The 21,471-nt window shown below is 39.0% G+C and overlaps 4 protein-coding genes across 5 annotated transcripts; 2 read left to right on the plus strand and 2 right to left on the minus strand.

Moving 5' to 3' along the window:
• Nucleotides 1-46: 46 nt before the first annotated feature.
• l(2)34Fc (lethal (2) 34Fc) lies at nucleotides 47-11,448 on the minus strand. Its single transcript, XM_017147405.3, has 2 exons — nucleotides 11,302-11,448; nucleotides 47-662 (listed from the first exon to the last, which is right to left on the minus strand). The coding sequence occupies exon 2, from the start codon at nucleotides 658-660 to the stop codon at nucleotides 181-183; it is 480 nt and encodes a 159-aa protein (XP_017002894.2). The 5' UTR covers nucleotides 661-662; nucleotides 11,302-11,448; the 3' UTR covers nucleotides 47-180.
• Nucleotides 11,449-12,012: 564 nt separating this feature from the next.
• On the plus strand, nucleotides 12,013-12,574 carry LOC108061298 (uncharacterized). The gene is made up of 2 exons (XM_017147406.3): nucleotides 12,013-12,271; nucleotides 12,322-12,574. Exons 1-2 carry the CDS (start codon nucleotides 12,079-12,081, stop codon nucleotides 12,537-12,539), a joined length of 411 nt encoding a protein of 136 aa, XP_017002895.2. The 5' UTR covers nucleotides 12,013-12,078; the 3' UTR covers nucleotides 12,540-12,574.
• l(2)34Fd (lethal (2) 34Fd) lies at nucleotides 12,541-15,692 on the minus strand. The gene is made up of 4 exons (XM_017147402.3): nucleotides 15,531-15,692; nucleotides 15,071-15,472; nucleotides 13,644-14,365; nucleotides 12,541-13,584 (listed from the first exon to the last, which is right to left on the minus strand). The coding sequence occupies exons 1-4, from the start codon at nucleotides 15,594-15,596 to the stop codon at nucleotides 12,603-12,605; spliced, it is 2,172 nt and encodes a 723-aa protein (XP_017002891.2). The 5' UTR covers nucleotides 15,597-15,692; the 3' UTR covers nucleotides 12,541-12,602.
• Nucleotides 15,693-15,781: 89 nt separating this feature from the next.
• Rab14 (RAS oncogene family member Rab14) lies at nucleotides 15,782-19,754 on the plus strand. Of its 2 annotated transcripts, none has more exons than XM_017147404.3 (5): nucleotides 15,782-16,073; nucleotides 18,069-18,182; nucleotides 18,254-18,434; nucleotides 18,489-18,671; nucleotides 18,958-19,754. In XM_017147404.3, exons 2-5 carry the CDS (start codon nucleotides 18,077-18,079, stop codon nucleotides 19,133-19,135), a joined length of 648 nt encoding a protein of 215 aa, XP_017002893.1. In that variant the 5' UTR covers nucleotides 15,782-16,073; nucleotides 18,069-18,076; the 3' UTR covers nucleotides 19,136-19,754. The 2 variants fall into 2 exon arrangements, with proteins under 2 accessions (XP_017002893.1, XP_017002892.1); XM_017147403.3 differs by lacking the exon at nucleotides 15,782-16,073 and adding an exon at nucleotides 17,741-18,006.
• Nucleotides 19,755-21,471: the final 1,717 nt, after the last annotated feature.

Genomic DNA, 21,471 nt, shown 5'->3' on the forward strand with positions numbered 1-21,471 from the left:
TATAAGAAAAATCCTTAGAGACCCACCAATTAATTACTAAACACACTTTCCATCAACGACCTTTTTTCGACTTTATTTTCAAGAATACTACGCTCCAAAGCTAATCGGAACATTAACGGTAGACATAGATTTTGGGCAAATCATGAATAATTCTATCACAAGCACTGGAAGGACATGCGCCTACTCCACATCGACGTCCTTGGTGACGCGACCCACCCAGTAAACGAATCCGGTTTGGACCACGGTGGCCATGAACTTAACGTTGCCCTTGTAGCCTGCTGGCGGGATCCAGTCGAAGGTGACGCTGGTCAGCGGGCTGCCCTTGGTGGCCTTCAGGTGGGTGAGGGTGTCGTCCTTGCCGGAGCATTCCAAAGTCTGCGAGTGCTTGGGATCCACCACCTGGAACTGGCCGACCACGCGGTTCTGCCCGTCGCGTGCCTGGATCATGAAGCCGAGGAACTCATCGCCACCCAGGGTCAGGGTGAGCTTCTGATCGCCGCGCACATGGGGCGCACCGGAGATGCTGTACGGGGGCTTGTCCGTCTGCAACTTGGCTCCGTGCTGGGGCGTCAGGTCCCGGCAGGCAGCCTTTGGAGCTCCCTCGGAGTAGGCATGTGCACTGATGGCCAGGCAGGCCACAATCACCAAGAGACGGAACATATCTATAAAAATATATATAAAAATTAATATAAAATATGTATATATAAATGTATACAAAAAAAATAAAAATCCCTTTTTAAAAAAATAGAAAATAACGCATTAATTAAATGTCTAATATATTATAATGTAAAGATATAAAAAAAAAACATATAAATGTATATAAAAAATGTATAAAAAAAAAATAAAAGTCCTATTTCAACAAAATTCAAAAAATAAAAATATTTCATTTTTGAATAATTTGTAAAAATGTAATGTTAATACTTAAACCCTTTACCCTTTTTTCAAATATTTCTGAAATTCAAGTAACTGGCCTTTTTTTTTAAATATATTACATTTTTAAATACAAATCAACAAAAAATACAAATTGTTTGCATAAAAAAAAACATTTTATTAATAGTAATATTGTAATTTTAAAACATTGATCCTTCGCTCTTAAAGGCTATTAATTTTCTACTATTTCTAAAACTCAAGTAACCAGCTTTTTTTAAGAGAATCCAGACTATTTTTAACGTGCTTTTAGTACTATTATTTTTGAACAAGTTCCTTAGATATTTGTAGAAATTGTACTTCGAAAGTAGAAAAAGTCAATGCGAAATTGCATTGAATTATACAAATTTATTTGCTGCCGGTCATTGTTTAAATTTTTCCGCTAACCTTTTTTGTTGTTTTTTCTGAGCATGCTGTTTAATTGCATTTACTAGTTTTTCATAAATTAATTAATTAACATTTCCACTCAAGTGAGACTTTTTTCGTTGGCCTTGGCCAGTTTGACTTTGCTGAAGTTTTTTTTTCCTTTGATAAGTCTACAAATATACATATACGTAGGCAGTTACAAATATATTGAAAACTAGCTCCAATTATGCAGTTTGTCAACGCCAACGTTTATTATGCAGTTTGTTCAGTTTCTGCTGCCATAATGGGTATATATGCAGCCTTGACAGTTGACTGCTAGATATTAAACAAGATTTAAGATAAGGTTGTAATTCTCAGCTAGAAACCGGCTACGATAGGAACCCCAAACAGAGGACCCAAAAAACTCCATCAAAACATTTTAAGTGCCTAAATGAACCGAAATTAACTTAACATTTCAATCACGCTCGCTCGACTCATAAATCTTCAGATTCGCAGAAACAAGAAGCCACAAACAAAAAGCTTTATTCAATATTAAAATTGGCCAAGATGCAGGCGGATTAAAACCGATTTTTAAAAAATCATCAAACTGGTTTTTCGCACGTAAACGAAAACTGTATAAAGCCCAAACCAGTTTGCAGTACATTTCCATAGAAGAGTAACTCTATAATTGTTTTTTTTTATTATTGGCATTACCAATCGATAACGATCGAATAGAAATGAATGTGACAATTTACAAAAACGTGCACAATTAAGGGGTGTAGCGAACTACGTTTCGAGAGCTGGTGTAATTTGTAGCCTACGTAGAGCACGCGCTGGTTCCGGCATGAGTTACCAGTAGAGGGGGGTCGGGGATAGGTTTTAAGAACGCTGCTACTTGCTCTATAGACGAACAACAAAATCTTATTACTTCGCGTGCTAAAGGGTACGAGGATCTCCACAGGACTAATGGACCGGACTATTGACTAGCAAAGGACAGATAAGGACGAACAAGGATGTAGTGCCTTTATGTCAGCGGTTGTTCAAGCTGACTTGCCCTCCCTACCATGATCACCATCGACCAGATATATTTATGGCGATCCCTAAAAGGCGACTACACTTTACACGACAGATAACATTCGACGACGCATGGCTTCCCTATGGACTCTACTCAACTTTAGACAACATTATAAATTTTATTTTTAAACATAGAATAATCCTATTAACTGACAAAATTTAATTCTAAACAAGAGCATTAGGATCCTAAGAAGTGATTAACATATAGATTGAACTTAAAATTGCGAATTTAATGAATAAAAATTAAATTTAGCGATCGCTGAATATTTCAGTGCTCATGTATATAACATCTAGCTTTTACATGAAATAATACAAATGTAGAGAGCGGGTATAATGGGTGTAGGTATGTAAAATTATGGCATGATATGTGTGGCTTAAAACTTTATATTATTGAGCAGGGAGTTGTGGTTTGGGCTTTATGGGGAGGACATTTTTTTGGAGTTTGTAGTTTCTTTAAATTTTTTTTTTTTTTATTACAGCATTTAAGTGAGGGGTGAATTTTTTATTTTGTAACAAGTTAAATTTTCTCTTTAGACTTTTGTTCTATTTAAAAAGGGTAGTTGAGATTCTTATGACATTAAATCGACTCACTTTGTTTTCCCACGAAGAAGCGCTTCTCGAAGGGGGCCTGTGAAAGAGAACCTCAACTACATAAGAGATCGCTAGCGTTACTCTCACTCGCCTTACTCGTACTCTACAGCGGTACGGTACTCTGCCGTTAAGACATGGGAGAGGGAAGGGAAAAGTACATGGGAAGACGGGACTGCTCAGCTCTAATGCATATTTTCCCTGTTATTGACCTACTCTCTTGATTATAACTATTCTCTTAAAACTACTTAAACTAAAATTCAGCTTCAATCTGCTTCTAGTGGCGTATAATGACGCGTAAAATTCGAAACTTTAAGTTTTAAATGTAATTCGAAATGATTTAGTATTTGAGGGGTTGATTAATTCATTTTTTTTTTCTTCTTGGGCTATATTTCCCTACGGCTTACTGACTGTATTGCCGGTAAATGGCCTAGCCTAAATTTTGTTGGCTAGTAGGCTATTCTACAACATATAAACGTAGATGTAGAAAGTATCAAAAATATGTAGATAATATATATAAATCAAATTCTCGGCGCTTTGGTTGCTGCTGAGGGATCTCGGATTCTGCTGCTGCTGCTGGTGCTGATTGATCGGTTGATGGGTATATAAATTCACTCCTGCTGGCCCTTTTGTTCTCCAGACGCCTCTTACGCCCGAGCCTGGCTTTTGGCGGACCGGGGTTACACAGAGAAAAAAAAATACCAAAACTGGTCATCATTCGGGTATTTTTTCATATCAATTTTGGTCCCATATGTGGTCATACCAAAATGATATTTTCGAACATACCAAATTGGTATTTTCGAACATATTAATAAGGTATTTTTCATACAAGATTGTTATGATCTCATATCAAATTTTGCTACAAAATTTTGTATTGTATTTTCTCTAACTCAGAAAAGCATTCTGCCACGAAAAAAAAAATGTCTGCATGGCTCAGAGGCCAAGGTGCTAGGTCCTGATATTATTTTGTGCTCGGGGGAACGGGGTTCAAATCCCGCTCACAACACAACACAACTTTTTTTTTTTATTAGTAATCTTATCATATTAACTTTTTACAACAATTTTGTTTTTAATATTGTTAAGGAAATGTTAATTATGCGCCTTAAAAACTTTTTACTTTCTCTGCCTTAGCCGGTTTTGAACCGGGGTCCTCTCGCATCAGAGTCGGATGCGTTACCTATTGGGCCATCGCGACAAGTTACACGCGAGTATATTAGCTAAACTTGAATGTAAAATTAGCTCGTTTAAGCATGCTCAACTTGTAAGTGTGACCACAGCATATAAAGCGGTATAATACCAGAAATACAACAAAAATACAACTTTACAGCCATACTATTTTTTCGAAGACTTTTCGATGCCCCATTTGATATGAAAAACATATCAATCTTTGAAGTATTCATATTAATATGTTACGGATTCATATCAACATGGGTAATTGTTATGATTTCGTATCATATTGGTATGAATTCGTATTACATTTATATGGAAAAATTGATATGTACAAATTGAGGAGACAATATCAATCTGGTATTGTTCCATTTTTTTCTCTGTGTATGTAACCGGGTGCCACCTGAAATATCAAGGCGTTCAGCCGCCGTTTTTTCCACTTTCTCTACCAAAAAAAACTTACCCTCTAGGGGTTGGCACTTTAGCACTTGTATTTTGGTTTGGTTTTAACCAACTTGCAACGGCGATTGCCGGGAATTTTAGTACTTTTGGATTTCCTTAAATTTTTCAAACTTCGATCTTCACTGCACTTGCAACTAACTTCTGTTTCAATCCACTGGCAATTTTGGTGTGACTCTAAACGAGATTGACTTCGGGTCGGGACCCAGAGTACGACCTCGCTCACCACTTTGGTGAAATTTTGGAATTTTGGCTCAAGAGACTTATCCCTGTCCAAAATCGTTCTGGCCAATTTCCGTTGCCTACTTTTGGGCCGAAACTTTTTCACGCCAAACGACAAGCAATCCTACAGTTCCCCCCCACCAAAATCTCACTTGGGGTGAGCTATTGCCACAAGGGAGATACCAGCTTGTCGGTAATTTCCATTACCTGAGGCCCTTTCTCATTGTAATACCAAGAAGACCTATTCATCGCTGCTAACTCTTGATCTTTATCCGAGCCTACGCAATCTGGCTTTGGTTCTATTTGGTATTGACTTGCCGGGCAATGGCGCTTTTGTGAAGGGTGCTGTATGGTTCCTAAATCTTTTCCTAAATTTTTCATTAATATTTCACGGGCTCTCACAAGGCTTCTCAATTCTGATACAGAGTTAGCCGACTCATACAGTAACCCGCGTTGTATTTCCGGAAGAAGATTATGCCGTAGTATTTCTACCATTGATTGGTCAGTCATGGGCTGCGACAGTCTATCTGAGAGCGATGAAATTACCGTATAAAAGTTATCAAACGATTCCTTTTCGCGTTGTTTCCTCTGCTCTAATTCCGCCCTAATACTTCGATCAGATAGATTATCCTTAAATTGGCCCTTTAATGCTGCGCACAACTCATACCAACGCACCTCAGAAACACTTTTGTGGTACTGCCAGTACCAATCGCTTCCAATTCCCTCAAACAAAATATTAGCGTTTTGAGCCATTAGCTCAAGATTACCCTGCAATGTTTGTCCCGCTAACGCTTCGACTCTGTATATAAAGTCGTCGATGGTCATCGGGCCTTTTCCTGAGAAGCGTAGCTTCCAGCTACACATGATTTGGGCAATTTGATCAGAGCTCATCAAACTCGGGACTGAGGCAGGCGATTGATTGCCCCTCAAACTTCGATCTAAATTTTGTGGTGTCTGCTGAACTGCATAAGCTTGGTTCTCGATCGGATCTACGTTTTGTTGTACTTGCGGATCTGCATAAGCCTGGTTCTCAATCGAATCTACATGTTGTGGTGTCTGCTGAGCAATATTAGCCTGGTTCTCGATCGAATCTACCTGTTGTGGTGTCTGCTGAGCAATATTAGCGTGGTTCTCGATCGGAGCTAGTACTATCTGATTGGGGAATTGATTTTGATTTCGATTTTTGAGTCCTTCTGTAAAAGCTTTAGTGATCTTTTCGGTCTCTTGGTCTACCAATTTAACAAGCTCTTTTGTTTGCTGGGCCATCGCCTCCGCTATAGCCTGTGAAATGGCTTGACTTATACTTTGGACCATAGCAGTTTGAAAATCCTTTGGTGGTCCAGTCTGGACTAGAGCCTGGTCTAAACTATTAGAATTTGACATTGTGATTTCGGCTGGTGGTTTGCCTTGATTAGCTTTCGACCTAGTTACTACGTTAAGTGGCACTATTGGAGTTTTGGTTCTTGAGCCTGAAGGTTTAGTTGGAGTATCAACTGCTAAATTCTCCGCTGATGCGAAGGATAGTGAGCTAGAGCAGACAGGACAGATTTTTGTTTTCCGCGCTTTTGTAGCGAAACAATTTCGGTGAAAGTCGTGACCGCAACTAGTGTGTAGCAATTGGATCGGAAAGGAAATAGGTTTTGCACAGATCTGACAAACGTTCTCTACTATTTTATTTAAATCTTCTGTGCTGTGTGCTAGGGACATTTCAACGAAACCTAAAGCTCCGGAATCTTGCAATAATAATTGAAAAAAATATCTACCTAATAATAAAAATAAATAAATAAAATAAATAAATAATAGTAAGCAAAAATAATAAATAAACAAAACATAAATAAATAAATAAATAATCGAAAAAAAATCAAAAATAAAACTTTCAAAATTTGGGGTGCCATGCAATCGTTTTCTGCTATCTTTTTGTAAAGCTCCTTGTCCTGCTAAGTCCTGTCGGTAATGAAATTTAATACTATTGACTCTAAAATTTTTTATAATAAAATGGAATTACAAGTGGAAGATGTCGTTTTCAGATGACGAACTATTACACAAAAACAATAAAAAGGTTCACCTCAAGGCAAACGGCAACAAGAGGCTCCTGTAATATCAGGATTTGTATGTAACAGATTCACTAATCTTACATTTAACATCTTGTATCAAATAACTTTTTGCAACTTGTATTCTATACAGACTATACCAGATACACCAGGCAAACGGCCAAAAGTGTTCTGTACAATTCCGCCTAAAACTCCACTACAAAAAGCTTAACACGCAAAACAAAAATAAATTACAAAAAAAAATTGACTAGAAAGGTGAAAGATATCGTTTTCAGATGACGATCTATTAACGAAAATACCTACTTAATCGGTTCACCGCATGGCAAAGCGGCAACATCCGGCTCCTATTGTTCAGATTCTCGAAAACAGACTCTTAATCTTACATTTAACATCTTGTATTAATGAAATGATTGAACTTCGAATAAAACACAGACTATACCAGATACACCAGGCAACCGGCAACAAGTGTTCTGTACAATTCCATATTAGACTTCAGTACAACAAAACAATTAATACTTCCCACGCTAAAAGACGGGATGGCAAATTTATTAAGCCAATAAACAACGCCCTATGCGTAAGTTTAATTAGGTAGCGGCGTTAAAGCTAAATAGCTAAAACTTTTCCAGCAGCCTAATAGTATGCAAGGAGTTTTGATCCGTAAATCACTCCTCGCCGCACCTAATCTAGAGGATGAATGCTGTGGAGATTCTCTTGACTAACGTCTGATGTTACTGACGGTTTTAAATATATATATTTTTTCTTTTTATGGATCTGGCCTTGCCGGATCGATCTGTCGCCATGACAGAATCGGGCCACACACGTTTGGGCGCCAAATAAGTTTATTGTTATATATTAGAATACTGTAGCGAACTACGTTTCGAGAGCTGGTGTAATTTGTAGCCTACGTAGAGCACGCGCTGGTTCCGGCATGAGTTACCAGTAGAGGGGGGTCGGGGATAGGTTTTAAGAACGCTGCTACTTGCTCTATAGACGAACAACAAAATCTTATTACTTCGCGTGCTAAAGGGTACGAGGATCTCCACAGGACTAATGGACCGGACTATTGACTAGCAAAGGACAGATAAGGACGAACAAGGATGTAGTGCCTTTATGTCAGCGGTTGTTCAAGCTGACTTGCCCTCCCTACCATGATCACCATCGACCAGATATATTTATGGCGATCCCTAAAAGGCGACTACACTTTACACGACAGATAACATTCGACGACGCATGGCTTCCCTATGGACTCTACTCAACTTTAGACAACATTATAAATTTTATTTTTAAACATAGAATAATCCTATTAACTGACAAAATTTAATTCTAAACAAGAGCATTAGGATCCTAAGAAGTGATTAACATATAGATTGAACTTAAAATTGCGAATTTAATGAATAAAAATTAAATTTAGCGATCGCTGAATATTTCAGTGCTCATGTATATAACATCTAGCTTTTACATGAAATAATACAAATGTAGAGAGCGGGTATAATGGGTGTAGGTATGTAAAATTATGGCATGATATGTGTGGCTTAAAACTTTATATTATTGAGCAGGGAGTTGTGGTTTGGGCTTTATGGGGAGGACATTTTTTTGGAGTTTGTAGTTTCTTTAAATTTTTTTTTTTTTTATTACAGCATTTAAGTGAGGGGTGAATTTTTTATTTTGTAACAAGTTAAATTTTCTCTTTAGACTTTTGTTCTATTTAAAAAGGGTAGTTGAGATTCTTATGACATTAAATCGACTCACTTTGTTTTCCCACGAAGAAGCGCTTCTCGAAGGGGGCCTGTGAAAGAGAACCTCAACTACATAAGAGATCGCTAGCGTTACTCTCACTCGCCTTACTCGTACTCTACAGCGGTACGGTACTCTGCCGTTAAGACATGGGAGAGGGAAGGGAAAAGTACATGGGAAGACGGGACTGCTCAGCTCTAATGCATATTTTCCCTGTTATTGACCTACTCTCTTGATTATAACTATTCTCTTAAAACTACTTAAACTAAAATTCAGCTTCAATCTGCTTCTAGTGGCGTATAATGACGCGTAAAATTCGAAACTTTAAGTTTTAAATGTAATTCGAAATGATTTAGTATTTGAGGGGTTGATTAATTCATTTTTTTTTTCTTCTTGGGCTATATTTCCCTACGGCTTACTGACTGTATTGCCGGTAAATGGCCTAGCCTAAATTTTGTTGGCTAGTAGGCTATTCTACAACATATAAACGTAGATGTAGAAAGTATCAAAAATATGTAGATAATATATATAAATCAAATTCTCGGCGCTTTGGTTGCTGCTGAGGGATCTCGGATTCTGCTGCTGCTGCTGGTGCTGATTGATCGGTTGATGGGTATATAAATTCACTCCTGCTGGCCCTTTTGTTCTCCAGACGCCTCTTACGCCCGAGCCTGGCTTTTGGCGGACCGGGGTTACACAGAGAAAAAAAAATACCAAAACTGGTCATCATTCGGGTATTTTTTCATATCAATTTTGGTCCCATATGTGGTCATACCAAAATGATATTTTCGAACATACCAAATTGGTATTTTCGAACATATTAATAAGGTATTTTTCATACAAGATTGTTATGATCTCATATCAAATTTTGCTACAAAATTTTGTATTGTATTTTCTCTAACTCAGAAAAGCATTCTGCCACGAAAAAAAAAATGTCTGCATGGCTCAGAGGCCAAGGTGCTAGGTCCTGATATTATTTTGTGCTCGGGGGAACGGGGTTCAAATCCCGCTCACAACACAACACAACTTTTTTTTTTTATTAGTAATCTTATCATATTAACTTTTTACAACAATTTTGTTTTTAATATTGTTAAGGAAATGTTAATTATGCGCCTTAAAAACTTTTTACTTTCTCTGCCTTAGCCGGTTTTGAACCGGGGTCCTCTCGCATCAGAGTCGGATGCGTTACCTATTGGGCCATCGCGACAAGTTACACGCGAGTATATTAGCTAAACTTGAATGTAAAATTAGCTCGTTTAAGCATGCTCAACTTGTAAGTGTGACCACAGCATATAAAGCGGTATAATACCAGAAATACAACAAAAATACAACTTTACAGCCATACTATTTTTTCGAAGACTTTTCGATGCCCCATTTGATATGAAAAACATATCAATCTTTGAAGTATTCATATTAATATGTTACGGATTCATATCAACATGGGTAATTGTTATGATTTCGTATCATATTGGTATGAATTCGTATTACATTTATATGGAAAAATTGATATGTACAAATTGAGGAGACAATATCAATCTGGTATTGTTCCATTTTTTTCTCTGTGTATGTAACCGGGTGCCACCTGAAATATCAAGGCGTTCAGCCGCCGTTTTTTCCACTTTCTCTACCAAAAAAAACTTACCCTCTAGGGGTTGGCACTTTAGCACTTGTATTTTGGTTTGGTTTTAACCAACTTGCAACGGCGATTGCCGGGAATTTTAGTACTTTTGGATTTCCTTAAATTTTTCAAACTTCGATCTTCACTGCACTTGCAACTAACTTCTGTTTCAATCCACTGGCAATTTTGGTGTGACTCTAAACGAGATTGACTTCGGGTCGGGACCCAGAGTACGACCTCGCTCACCACTTTGGTGAAATTTTGGAATTTTGGCTCAAGAGACTTATCCCTGTCCAAAATCGTTCTGGCCAATTTCCGTTGCCTACTTTTGGGCCGAAACTTTTTCACGCCAAACGACAAGCAATCCTACAGGGGAGTTAAGTACTTCCTCAAAGCAACTTCAGGTTCAAGGTGGATTGGGGTCTTGTGAAGTACCGAACTCTGATTGATCATCGACCTCCTCCAACATTTTGTCGCCATGGATTCGAAAAGACCTTGTCAAGACCGGGCCGTAAGCCAAGCCTCGGTTTGTCTTGCAATATGCTAAAGTTCAGCATTGGACATACTGGTGTCTACGCCAAGTCTCGCTTCTTTATTTTTTTTCATCTGTGTATTTATGGGCCTTTGTCCAACCGGTTGGCACATTTGTTTAGATAAAATCTCAATACATAGTTGTTTATTTTTTCGTGCCTGTCATTACGCTGATCTGTGGGCAAGAGGCCTCAATTAGCCAACTTTTGTAATGGTTCGAAAAACATTGTTATTAGCATATTGCTGGGATAGAATTGCTGAAGCTTGAAAATTCTAAAACTATTCATGGCGGTCTCTAAATGAGAATATCGTAATGAGGTAGGTAATTTATTTCTTATCTAAATAGATTCAATGCATTCAAGAAAATTTTAAATCAACTCTTAATAAAAATGGATATATTTTCCCTAAAGGTTTGTAAAAACATTTTCTTTGTTCCCCAGAATTTTAGCACAAGAACAAATAATATTTTCCTTAAAGGTTTTTTCAAAACATTTTCTTTGTTTCCTAGAATTTTAGCACAAGAACAACACAACTTTTGTAATCATTTAGGATCCTAAAGCAAAAAGGTTACAAAACTATTTTTACCTTCCACTTAAAAACAGTCACAAACGGCACAAAAGAAAAACTTGAAATGAGCTGAAAATTCTAAAACAGCTTCCTATTTATACCGCAAATTGATAAAGATTTTTGAATAGCTTTTGAAAAGTCAACTTTGTAAGCCTGTCCAAGCCGAGCTTTAAACGCAAGCCCAGCAAGTTGGCCAAATTGAAAGCTCTTAAGCTCAGCTTGTAAATTGAATTTATAACGCTTCATCTATAGTGCGACATAAACAGTGACTAAGTGTTTACTTCGGTCTAGATATCAAATGGCAGAGCAATTAGCAATTTTTATTGATTTAAGGGAGAAACTTTCAAATTAGAATTCGCTAATAAAAGTCACAGCTGTTCAATGGAAATCTTAGCTTGTGGCTTATACTTATAGGTCGACTACCAGAATTTTTCTAAGCCCTGTTCCGGATATTTAAGTTCGGGCAATGTCTTAAAATTCTTTGTATTTTAAGGACTAGCACTGAGATGATATTATTGAAAATAAAAAGATTTTTAAATATTTCTCTGCTTATTTTTCCTATTATTTCAATTTCAGAAACGTTAGGATCTGCAAAAAATACGTTTTTTAGCTGAATATTACAAAAAAATTACATTTATATATGTACCTTAAGTTAAAATATTTAATAAACATTTTTTAAATATTACATCGAACTTGTTTCCTAAATTAATTCCAAAATCTGCACAATCAAAGGAGGTCGAATAAATCTGTCATCATAAATTTACTGGGAATTCCTTTGGCATTTGATTTGTGAATATGGGTGCAGAACAATCGGCCGTGTTGGCCTGCACTCAGACGGGAATCCAGGAGAAACCTCTCGAGCTGATCAACTCTGAGCTATTTTTCCGCTTGTACTTTGAAAAGATGCGACAACCTGTCACGGGACCAGTAACAGAAGCGCTTTTGCACTTGGTAAACAATTTACAAAGTTCGAGGGCTATTGTTAATGGTAAGTTATCCAATTTATCAACGGTCAGTCAATAATTGTTATTGCCAAAGCTGAAGAATCGAACCAGGAAGAAGATAACTGCAGTGAAAGCGGCTTTAACTCGGAGTACAGCGACGACAGTGAAGTCTCGACAGCAACGTACTCCGATGATGTTGAGATAGAGCCTCTGCAGATAGCCCAATTCGACTCCATGGACGAATACGATGTGCCTTTATACGATTCTAATGAGCCCTTTGTCGACACCCTGCCGCTATTCAATTCGCACTAATATTTGATCATTAATTTAACATATTAATTTATGTACAGAACTAATTGCAACCTTTTTTTGTTTTTACTTAAAATTAACCTTCTTCAGTCTCAGCGACTTGATGGGTCTGACAATGCTCCTTCGCTCCTCACGATGCTTCTTCATCTCCGCCTCGCGCTTCTTGGCATGGAACTGTGATTTCTTCAGCTTGTTCACCTCGAAGGTCATCTGTCGATTGCCCAGGGAGCGACCCACGTTGGTCACTTGTCCCTCCAACTGGGACATGACCTGCACGCGATCCTGCAGGCTGGCCTTCTTGATGCGCTGCTGCACCAGACTGCTGCCCTGGTGCTGATCCAGGGCGGTCATGGTGAAGCGATGGCCATTGGTAGTGGGTTTTTGGTGGTAGCCATTCGTTTGGGGTGCTATTTTAGAATCGGCAGATTCGTCCTCCTGCTGCTCGTCATTTTCCTCTTCCAAATCCTCCTCTTCCTCACGCTGTCGCTTCACCTGCTTGTAAGCCTGCTTCATTTCCTTCACATACTCCCTGCGATCTTCATCGTCGGAGGATGCTTCATCACCGCTGTCATCCTTAGTCTCGCCATCGCTCTTCTCAAAGCCGAAGAGATCCTCGTCGTTGTCGCTTTCCTCGCGCTGCTGCGCCTCGTCGGCATGCAGTTCGGCCACATGCGCCACTTCCACGCGCTTCTTCAGCTCCTTGGCCTTGGATTTATCCAGACGATTCAGTACAGGAGCCAGCAGACGATACTCCTCGGCCGACTTGTTGACCGCAAAGTCGGCGTTCTCAAACATGGCCTTGAAACGCGAGTCCTCGAGAAGATTGGGCACATTGCGCTGCTTCGAGCTGTTCGAGGGATTGGCCTGTTCGTCCATAATCTTGAGAGCCAACTCCTTGTTGACCTTGGGCAGCTTGGATTCGATTTGAAGGCGCGACTTGCGCTCGCTCTCAATCTCCTGTCGGATTTTGTCCTTGCGGAAGCGGTCAAAGGCGAAGGGTTCCACCACAGCCTTGGCTTTGTTGTACAGCCGAGCGTCCATGAAGTAACTAAGGGATTTCAGTTTATTATAAAATATTGTAATATTGTTTATCCCTTTAAGACTCACCCATGCATGTAACCCTTGAGCAGATTGCTGCCCACCAGATGCTCCATGCCCAGTTCGGCCAGCTCCTTGGCCGTGACGAACTGGTAGTCATCGTACACATTCTCCACCACCTCCGATTCGATCTCCTCGGTGAGGTTGTCCAGGAAGGAGCACCAGCGCGGAGCTGGGCCCATGGCAGGCACATAGTAGGTCATCATCTTCACATCCTCCTGGGCCACAAAGAACATGCCCGTGTCGGGAATGGTGCAGAAATCATTAAAAGAGGTAGTAGACTCCACATATGCGATCTGCTTGCCCGTCTGTTCGTCCCACAGCTTCAACGTGGCCTCGTCCAGGCTGTAGACGGCATTCTGGGAGGGATTAAAGGCCAGCCGCTTGATGGGCAATCGATTTAGGTGGTTCTTCACCAGCAGCGGTTGCTTGGCCCGTATATCGTAGATCAGTACGTGTCCCGAAGCTGTGCCCACTCCCATATGCAAGCCATTCCTGAATTTAAGCGCCGTCACCGAGGGAAACTCCTTGACGCCCGGTAATTTCATGGCCACGTCCAGGGTGGAGCAGCGCTGCTTGGTGCGCGGATCCCAGGCCTCCACGGTGCCTTCTTTGGTGCCCGCCAGCAGAAGATGGTGCTCGGGATTCACTTCGCAGGCGTTCAGACAGCTACCTTCCGTTTCAAAGGGCTGCAGGAACTGGCCGCGCTCCAAATTGAGTCGGTAGATGTCCTGCCAGAAAGGAGATTAGTTTGAGAGGGTAGTATACAGTAGAGCCCTGCGTGAATCATTCAATTTTTGTTTTAAAATTAATTTTAATTAAATTATATGTGAAATAAATTAAATGTTTTTTTAATTCATTTCGAATTGAATGAATGAATAACTTTTATGAATTTTTTGAATTTGCCAGATTTTTTTTGTGCTTTCTTTTGAAAACAAAAAGTGGAAAATTTTTAACAAATCAATGTTAACTGCTTAGTAAATAAAATTCAGGCAGATTTAATCACAAAATGATGTCCCTTTTGCTTTTTCAAAAGAAATTAATTGAATTGAATGAATGAATGGCATGAATTCTCAAATAATTCAAACGATTTGAATAGAATTGAAATAGAATCAATAGAATTGAATGAATGAATAGCATGAATTCCGAAATAATTCAAAAGACAAACTCAAAATTTAAATTCATTGAATTCTATTAAACTTAAAATTCGAATTAATTCATTCATATTAAACAAAAAATTCAAATATAATCAATAGAATTGAATAAATGAATGGCATGAATTCCGAAATAATTCAAAAGACAAACTCAAAATTCAAATTCATGCAATTCTATTAAACTTTAAATTCGAATTAATTCATTCATATAAAACAAAAAATTCAATATAACTCATTGAATCCATTCATGCAGGGCTATAGAAGATAGATAGAAGTACTTACCCTGCCCACGCCCACGATGAACATATCGCAGCTCGGTTTGTGGTACTTCATGTCCCGACCGAAGCGCGGAATCCTCAGCCTGTAGTGCCGCCCGTGGGCCGCATGGATCTCCACGTAGCGGTCGCACTGCAGGAACACCATCTTGCCGTAATCCTCGCTGATCACCTCGAAGGTGGTCACCTCGGAGTCGAAGCAGCGCTCGAATTTGATGGACAGATTGGCCACCTCGAAGCACTTGACGCGCGGCTTGTAGGTGCCGGTGGCCAGGATGTACTGCTGGTCGGGACTCATGCGGATGCTGGTGCACACGCCGGGCATCTCGAAGTCCTGGATGAGCTCGATCTGCCGCCGGGAGTCCACCTTCTTCTTCAGCTGCGACCGCTTGCGGCGATCCGTGAGCCACTAAGTGAAGATATTCTTGATTATATCTACTTTGCAGGGGGAATATCTTTGTACTTACATCCGGCACCGACTTGCCCGCGCTCAGGTTGTAGATCTTCACATCGTTCACTTCGTTTACGAACATTTTGGCCGTAATTTACGAAGAACTTGCAACATAAACAAACGAAACCCGCAACACGTGCGCCCCTCTAGAGATGGCCTCTTGGTCGCAAAAGGTCTCACTAAAAGGTGGATGTCTCCGCTAGCTACGCAGGCGGGGTCACACTGGCATATTATTTATGGTTCAGTGTGACCTTCGCGACCAAAGCAAAACAAAGAGAGTGTACTGATTTGCATCGACGACGAATCGACCTGTAAATTGAAAATAATTGCAATAATAATACCCCGCAGCCCGCGAAGCCAGCGTGTGTGTGATAGCACCGGACTGAGCTGCATTTTGCATTGCCAAATTGGCAGAGAGCTGCAATTGAATTCCGCCCAAGAAAACAATAATACGCACATACACACACACTCGCACACTTCCACGCCCCCCGCTCTGCGTAACCGCCCTACATTCCGCGCTCCTTCCGCTCCCTAAGGTGTACTAAAGTGATCTAAAACGGTGAGTAATATTCGCCGTTTTCCTTAAGCCAATTAAAGACTGATTAAATTAAACAAAATGGAAAACCATCCGCGAAAAGGGTGACGCAGTGCAGCAGTGGGTGCTCGTGCTCGCAAAACTTTCCCCTGCGCTCTCGCTCTCTCTTGTTTTTGTCGTTAGGCTGCCCCACTCCACTCCATTGTTGTTGTATACACCCCCTGAATGCTTTGATACCCTACTAAAGGGTACTACGGTTTTCATCACCCGGTTTGTGACTCGGATGAGTAATTAGATATGGAAAAATCCAGTGACAAACAGATGGTTTTTTAAGGGATGGTTTTAGATCTGATTGGGTTTTTTTGTTTAAAAATAACAGTCGCACATATATTATTTTTAGGGTAGTGTGGGGCAAAGTCGACCGCTAATATGTATCACTCTTATTTTCTATATCTCTGATAATTCTGATAAAAATTAATTATATTAATCATTCCATTAAGGATTCAATTATAGGATTATTCCAATAGAAAGATATGTATATGTATGTAAGATCATTTTAGGGTATGGTATAGTAGTATGGTGGGGAATATCTGACACATCCTCCCTAATGATAAGCTGCCTACAAAATGATGAGTAACATCAATGGAACTACAAATTTTCTTAGAATTTTGTTATCAGGTTTTGTTATATTCTTCGAAGTAATTTGATTTAATTTTTCGAATTTATTTATTTCGACTTTTTAGGGATTTTAATATCTTAAATTTACCAAAAATATCTGTTTAAGGGTATCAAAACATCGGCTTTACAAAGCTTTGCTCCTTTCTAGTTCTTTCGCCTTGTTATGGGTGCGCCTTTGTGCTTCTTTTATGAGGAGGGGCGGATGGGATGATCCACTTCCATTCAACGCAATTTGCAAATATGTGTATGAGCAAGCTGGCGGATTTCGCATTCATTGATTGCTCCACTGATGTGTGGCCTTTGGCGTTTGACTGATAAGACTCGAGACCGAGACCCACTGCATAATCTTAATTGCCCGCCGGAGAGTCTATAAAATTGATATTTACTTGGCAGTTTGACAGGCAGTGAAATGTGATAGGGTCCTATATTATATTAGCTGAAATTTATGTTTATAATACTGTTGATACTTTCTTGATATAAAGGTAAATCCATTCTATAAATTTTTCTTCATTTTCTGAATTTCTTTGCTATCAGATAATGGTTCGTTTATGGAAGTTTAATTAGTAGTATTTACTTAAAAGCTTTATTTTGTATTGATATGTGATTATTTCTTCGCAATGCTGTATAAAAAGTCAAGATTATAATTATAATTAAATGGAAATATTTCTCACATCAAGTTACTTATGATTCGGTTAGTATTTACCATTCTGAAATAATCAATTAAGCATTCCGAAATGGGTGAGTTTACCGCTTTTAATAATTAAATTCCCACGATTACCGGGCGACCTTGAGCGTAATCCCTTGCGACTCGAGTGAAGGGTTCGCTTCACTTTCCCAAACTCCCCTCGATTGCGGGCCCAATCAAAGGCTTTCAAGCGATACTGACACTCCGAAAATCCAAAGTCAAGTGGTATGGAGGGTTTTTACCCGCCACTCTGGAAACATCAGTGGGCTCTTTTACTTTTTTTTGTGAACTCCAGTTGGCAAATAAACAAACCCGGTCGGCTGTTCAAACACAAGCATGCCTTAAAAAAGAAATATCGGGGCCAGTTCGAAAAAAGGGGGAACAAAATGTGGAGCCGACGCAGAACAAATTAATGCAGCGCCTCAGTTTGTTGATAACCAGCGCCAACGGTTGGACATTCAAATGAGCACCTGACACCAGCGATAGCGAACCATTTGCTTGGGTCGGAGTTCATGCCCCTCGATGTCAAGATGAGCAAAGTGCGCAGTGTGGTGAACAAGCTACACGAACGCTTAGACTATATCATAGAAAAATGTGAAAAAATAAGCTGAGAAATATTTTTAAAATTTATTATTAATAATTTTGTGTAATTTTAGGTCCCAACATGACTGCAGCGCCGTACAACTACAACTACATCTTCAAGTACATCATCATTGGTGACATGGGCGTGGGCAAGTCCTGTCTGCTCCACCAGTTCACCGAGAAGAAATGTGAGTACTTGATTTAATTTTAGAAGGAAGAGATCTTATTTGAACGTTATACTTTCCTTTTTAAATCCCAGTCATGGCCAATTGCCCACACACCATTGGCGTGGAGTTCGGAACACGGATCATCGAGGTGGACGACAAGAAGATCAAGCTACAGATATGGGACACAGCGGGCCAGGAGCGATTCCGGGCCGTCACACGCTCCTATTACCGGGGAGCGGCCGGTGCCCTGATGGTCTACGATATTACCAGACGGTAGCTACAAACTTAAAACTACACTTTTCGCCTACTTAAACCTGTCGATTTCAGCTCTACATATAATCACCTGAGCAGCTGGCTCACCGACACTCGCAATCTCACCAACCCCAGCACTGTGATCTTTCTCATTGGCAACAAGTCCGATCTGGAGAGCACTCGCGAAGTGACCTACGAGGAGGCCAAGGAGTTTGCCGATGAGAACGGCCTCATGTTTCTCGAAGCGAGTGCCATGACGTGAGTTTGAAATGCAATTGGCAACCATAATCTAATTGTTTAGTTACCATAAAGTGATTTAAAGTGTGCAGCAAAAACTTTAAAAAGTCCTTCCAATTTTTTTTTTCATTTTTTTAATCATAAAGTTGCAATATTTGCTAGCTTTTAATTTTAAAATCATTTAAAGTATTTCTGTATTTAATTTTTAAATATTTATAACAAGGTCTAGATTTGTAATGTAGTTTAGTAATTGAGAACAAGCCTTCCTAATACCTAAAAACACTAATTATTATTTCTCCCACAACAGTGGCCAGAATGTGGAAGAGGCTTTTCTAGAGACCGCTCGCAAGATTTACCAGAACATCCAGGAGGGACGGCTCGACCTCAACGCCTCTGAATCCGGAGTTCAGCACCGGCCCTCGCAGCCCTCGCGAACTTCGCTGAGCAACGAGGCTACGGGCGCCAAGGATCAGTGCTCGTGCTAAATGGATGCACCTTAACTTTACGCAACCCTAGATATACAAATCAACTTTTATTTTTAGCCGACTCGTAATCTACCGAAGCCCAAGCAAAAACCAATGTATGTAGTTGAATGATTTGATTAAGCATTAATGTGTGAGCCAACAACAGCGACAGCAACCACAAAAAAAAAGGAAACAAAATATAAAAGCCCTCCCCGATAATAAGACACAACCACTTTCAACATATATAATATCGATTAAGCATAAATATTAAAACAAAAATTGAACACGTTTGTTGGTTAGCGCGAATATTTCTCACGCATCGTTAGAGAAACCAAAGTTTTGACTATGAAATTTCGAAAAGTTTATCGCTCTATCCTAAGCACCAACACTCGTTTGGCCCCAAAATATATAGCTAAATACGTTCGATAGACCAAGTTTTCTGTTTGTTGAATCCCTGTATATATATGAATTTTTGTATCTCCTTTTATCAATCACTTTTTGTTGAGTATTTGTTGTAGTCGCGTGCGAGGAAGGGAGAAAACGATCAATGTTATATGAATATTAACGATGTATTAATGGCATAATGCAATAGGAAATAAATAAAACGGTATTTATAAAGCCCCTACCAATAGAAATGAAGTTTTGAATTTTTCGATGTCGTTACTTGCCCAATCATATTGATCTATGTGTTAAAGTTAATCTAAGATCAATTAATAATACTGTGGATACAAGTCGAGATATAGAAAGAAACAAGAAAACACTGACGAACACTAACAGAATTTGATATTAACTGCTGGGCATTTTGGCGGTATACTGGTTTACTCAAAATATTTTAAAATTCTTATTATTGTACAGGAAATCACAATGTTGCTACTTCGAAATATACATTATTCGTAATAGGGTTTCATAAAAACTATATATTGTTATATTATTTTAGGAGAATAAAATTCCCCAGTCAATGCTCATGATATGTTCTTTAGAGACTACGTTTTCGAACACAGGAAGTATACATTTTCTTTTTATACCCGTTACTCGTAGAGTAAAAGGGTATATTGTATTCGTGCAAAAGTATGTAACAGGGAGAAGGAAGCGTTTCCGACCCCATAAAGTATATATATTAGGGCGGGTCGATTTGTATGGGGCCGAAAAAAGTGATGAATCGTATAGGGGGAACGTAATCTTTAAAGGATTCTAAGCCATATTGTCGAACATACTTATGGTCTAAAATGATGTTTGACCCCCCCCAATCGCGAATGAAAAATACAGCTTTTTTTGAGGAAAATATCATAGTAGTCAGCTCAGATGTATTATTAAATTTAAAATAAAAATTTGAAATTGATATTCAGTACTATAAATGTGCTGACTACTATGATATTTTTCTCAAAAAAACAGTATTTTTCATTCGCGTTTGGGGGGGTCAAACATCATTTTAGACCATAAGTATGTTCGCCAATATGGCTTAGAATCCTTTAAAGATTACGTTCCCCCTATACGATTTTTGGGGTCCCAAATCGACCCACCCTAATATATATTCTTGATCAGGATCACTAGCCGAGTCGATCTAGCCATGTCCGTCCGTCTGTCCGTCTGTCTGTCTGTATGAACGCTGAGATCTCAGAAACTATAAAAGCTAGAAGATTGGCATTTTGCATGCAGATTTTAGGAGTTCCTACGCAGCGCAAGTTTGTTTCAAAATGGTGCCACGCCCCCTCTAACGCCCACAATCGCTTATTTACGATTTTAAAAATTTTAATATTTTGAAAAAGTAAAAATGCAGTTTTATTGTGTTTATCAATACCTATCGAAATGTAGAAGAAATTTTTCTAATCGGACAATTCGTTAAAAAGTTATGCGTGATCAACGTTTTTTATCTCCATCTCCCTCGCACTCCCTTTACCTGAGTAACGGGTATCTGATAGTCGGGGCACCCGACTATAACGTTCTCTCTTGTTAGTCGCTGGAATCGTAGCAAAATGTTTTTATTTTTGCATTATCATAAGGAGGGACATTAAAAATATTTGAAATAAAATTTTTTTTCGAAGGATTTAATTTACTTAGTCGCCAGTATAATTGCATAAGTTTTTTATTTTTGTATAGGGAATTTGTGCAATGCTCTTGATGAATATTTATTTATTGTAAGGAGGGTTATCAGAAAATATATACATTTTAAAATAAATTCTTTCAATTTTTTTTGCCAACTAAATTACTAAGTCAACGGGCAAGATACAGGGGTGGTCAAAAGTATTTTCACAAATGTTAATGTTAACTGTACTTATATTTTGAACTTATCATATAAACTTTTGGCACCTATATATTTATTTTATATTTTATATTTTTTTTTTGAGATTTTTTGAATG

The sequence above is a fragment of the Drosophila takahashii genome, chromosome 2L (assembly GCF_030179915.1).
Source record: "Drosophila takahashii strain IR98-3 E-12201 chromosome 2L, DtakHiC1v2, whole genome shotgun sequence".
Lineage (NCBI taxonomy): Eukaryota > Metazoa > Arthropoda > Insecta > Diptera > Drosophilidae > Drosophila > Drosophila takahashii.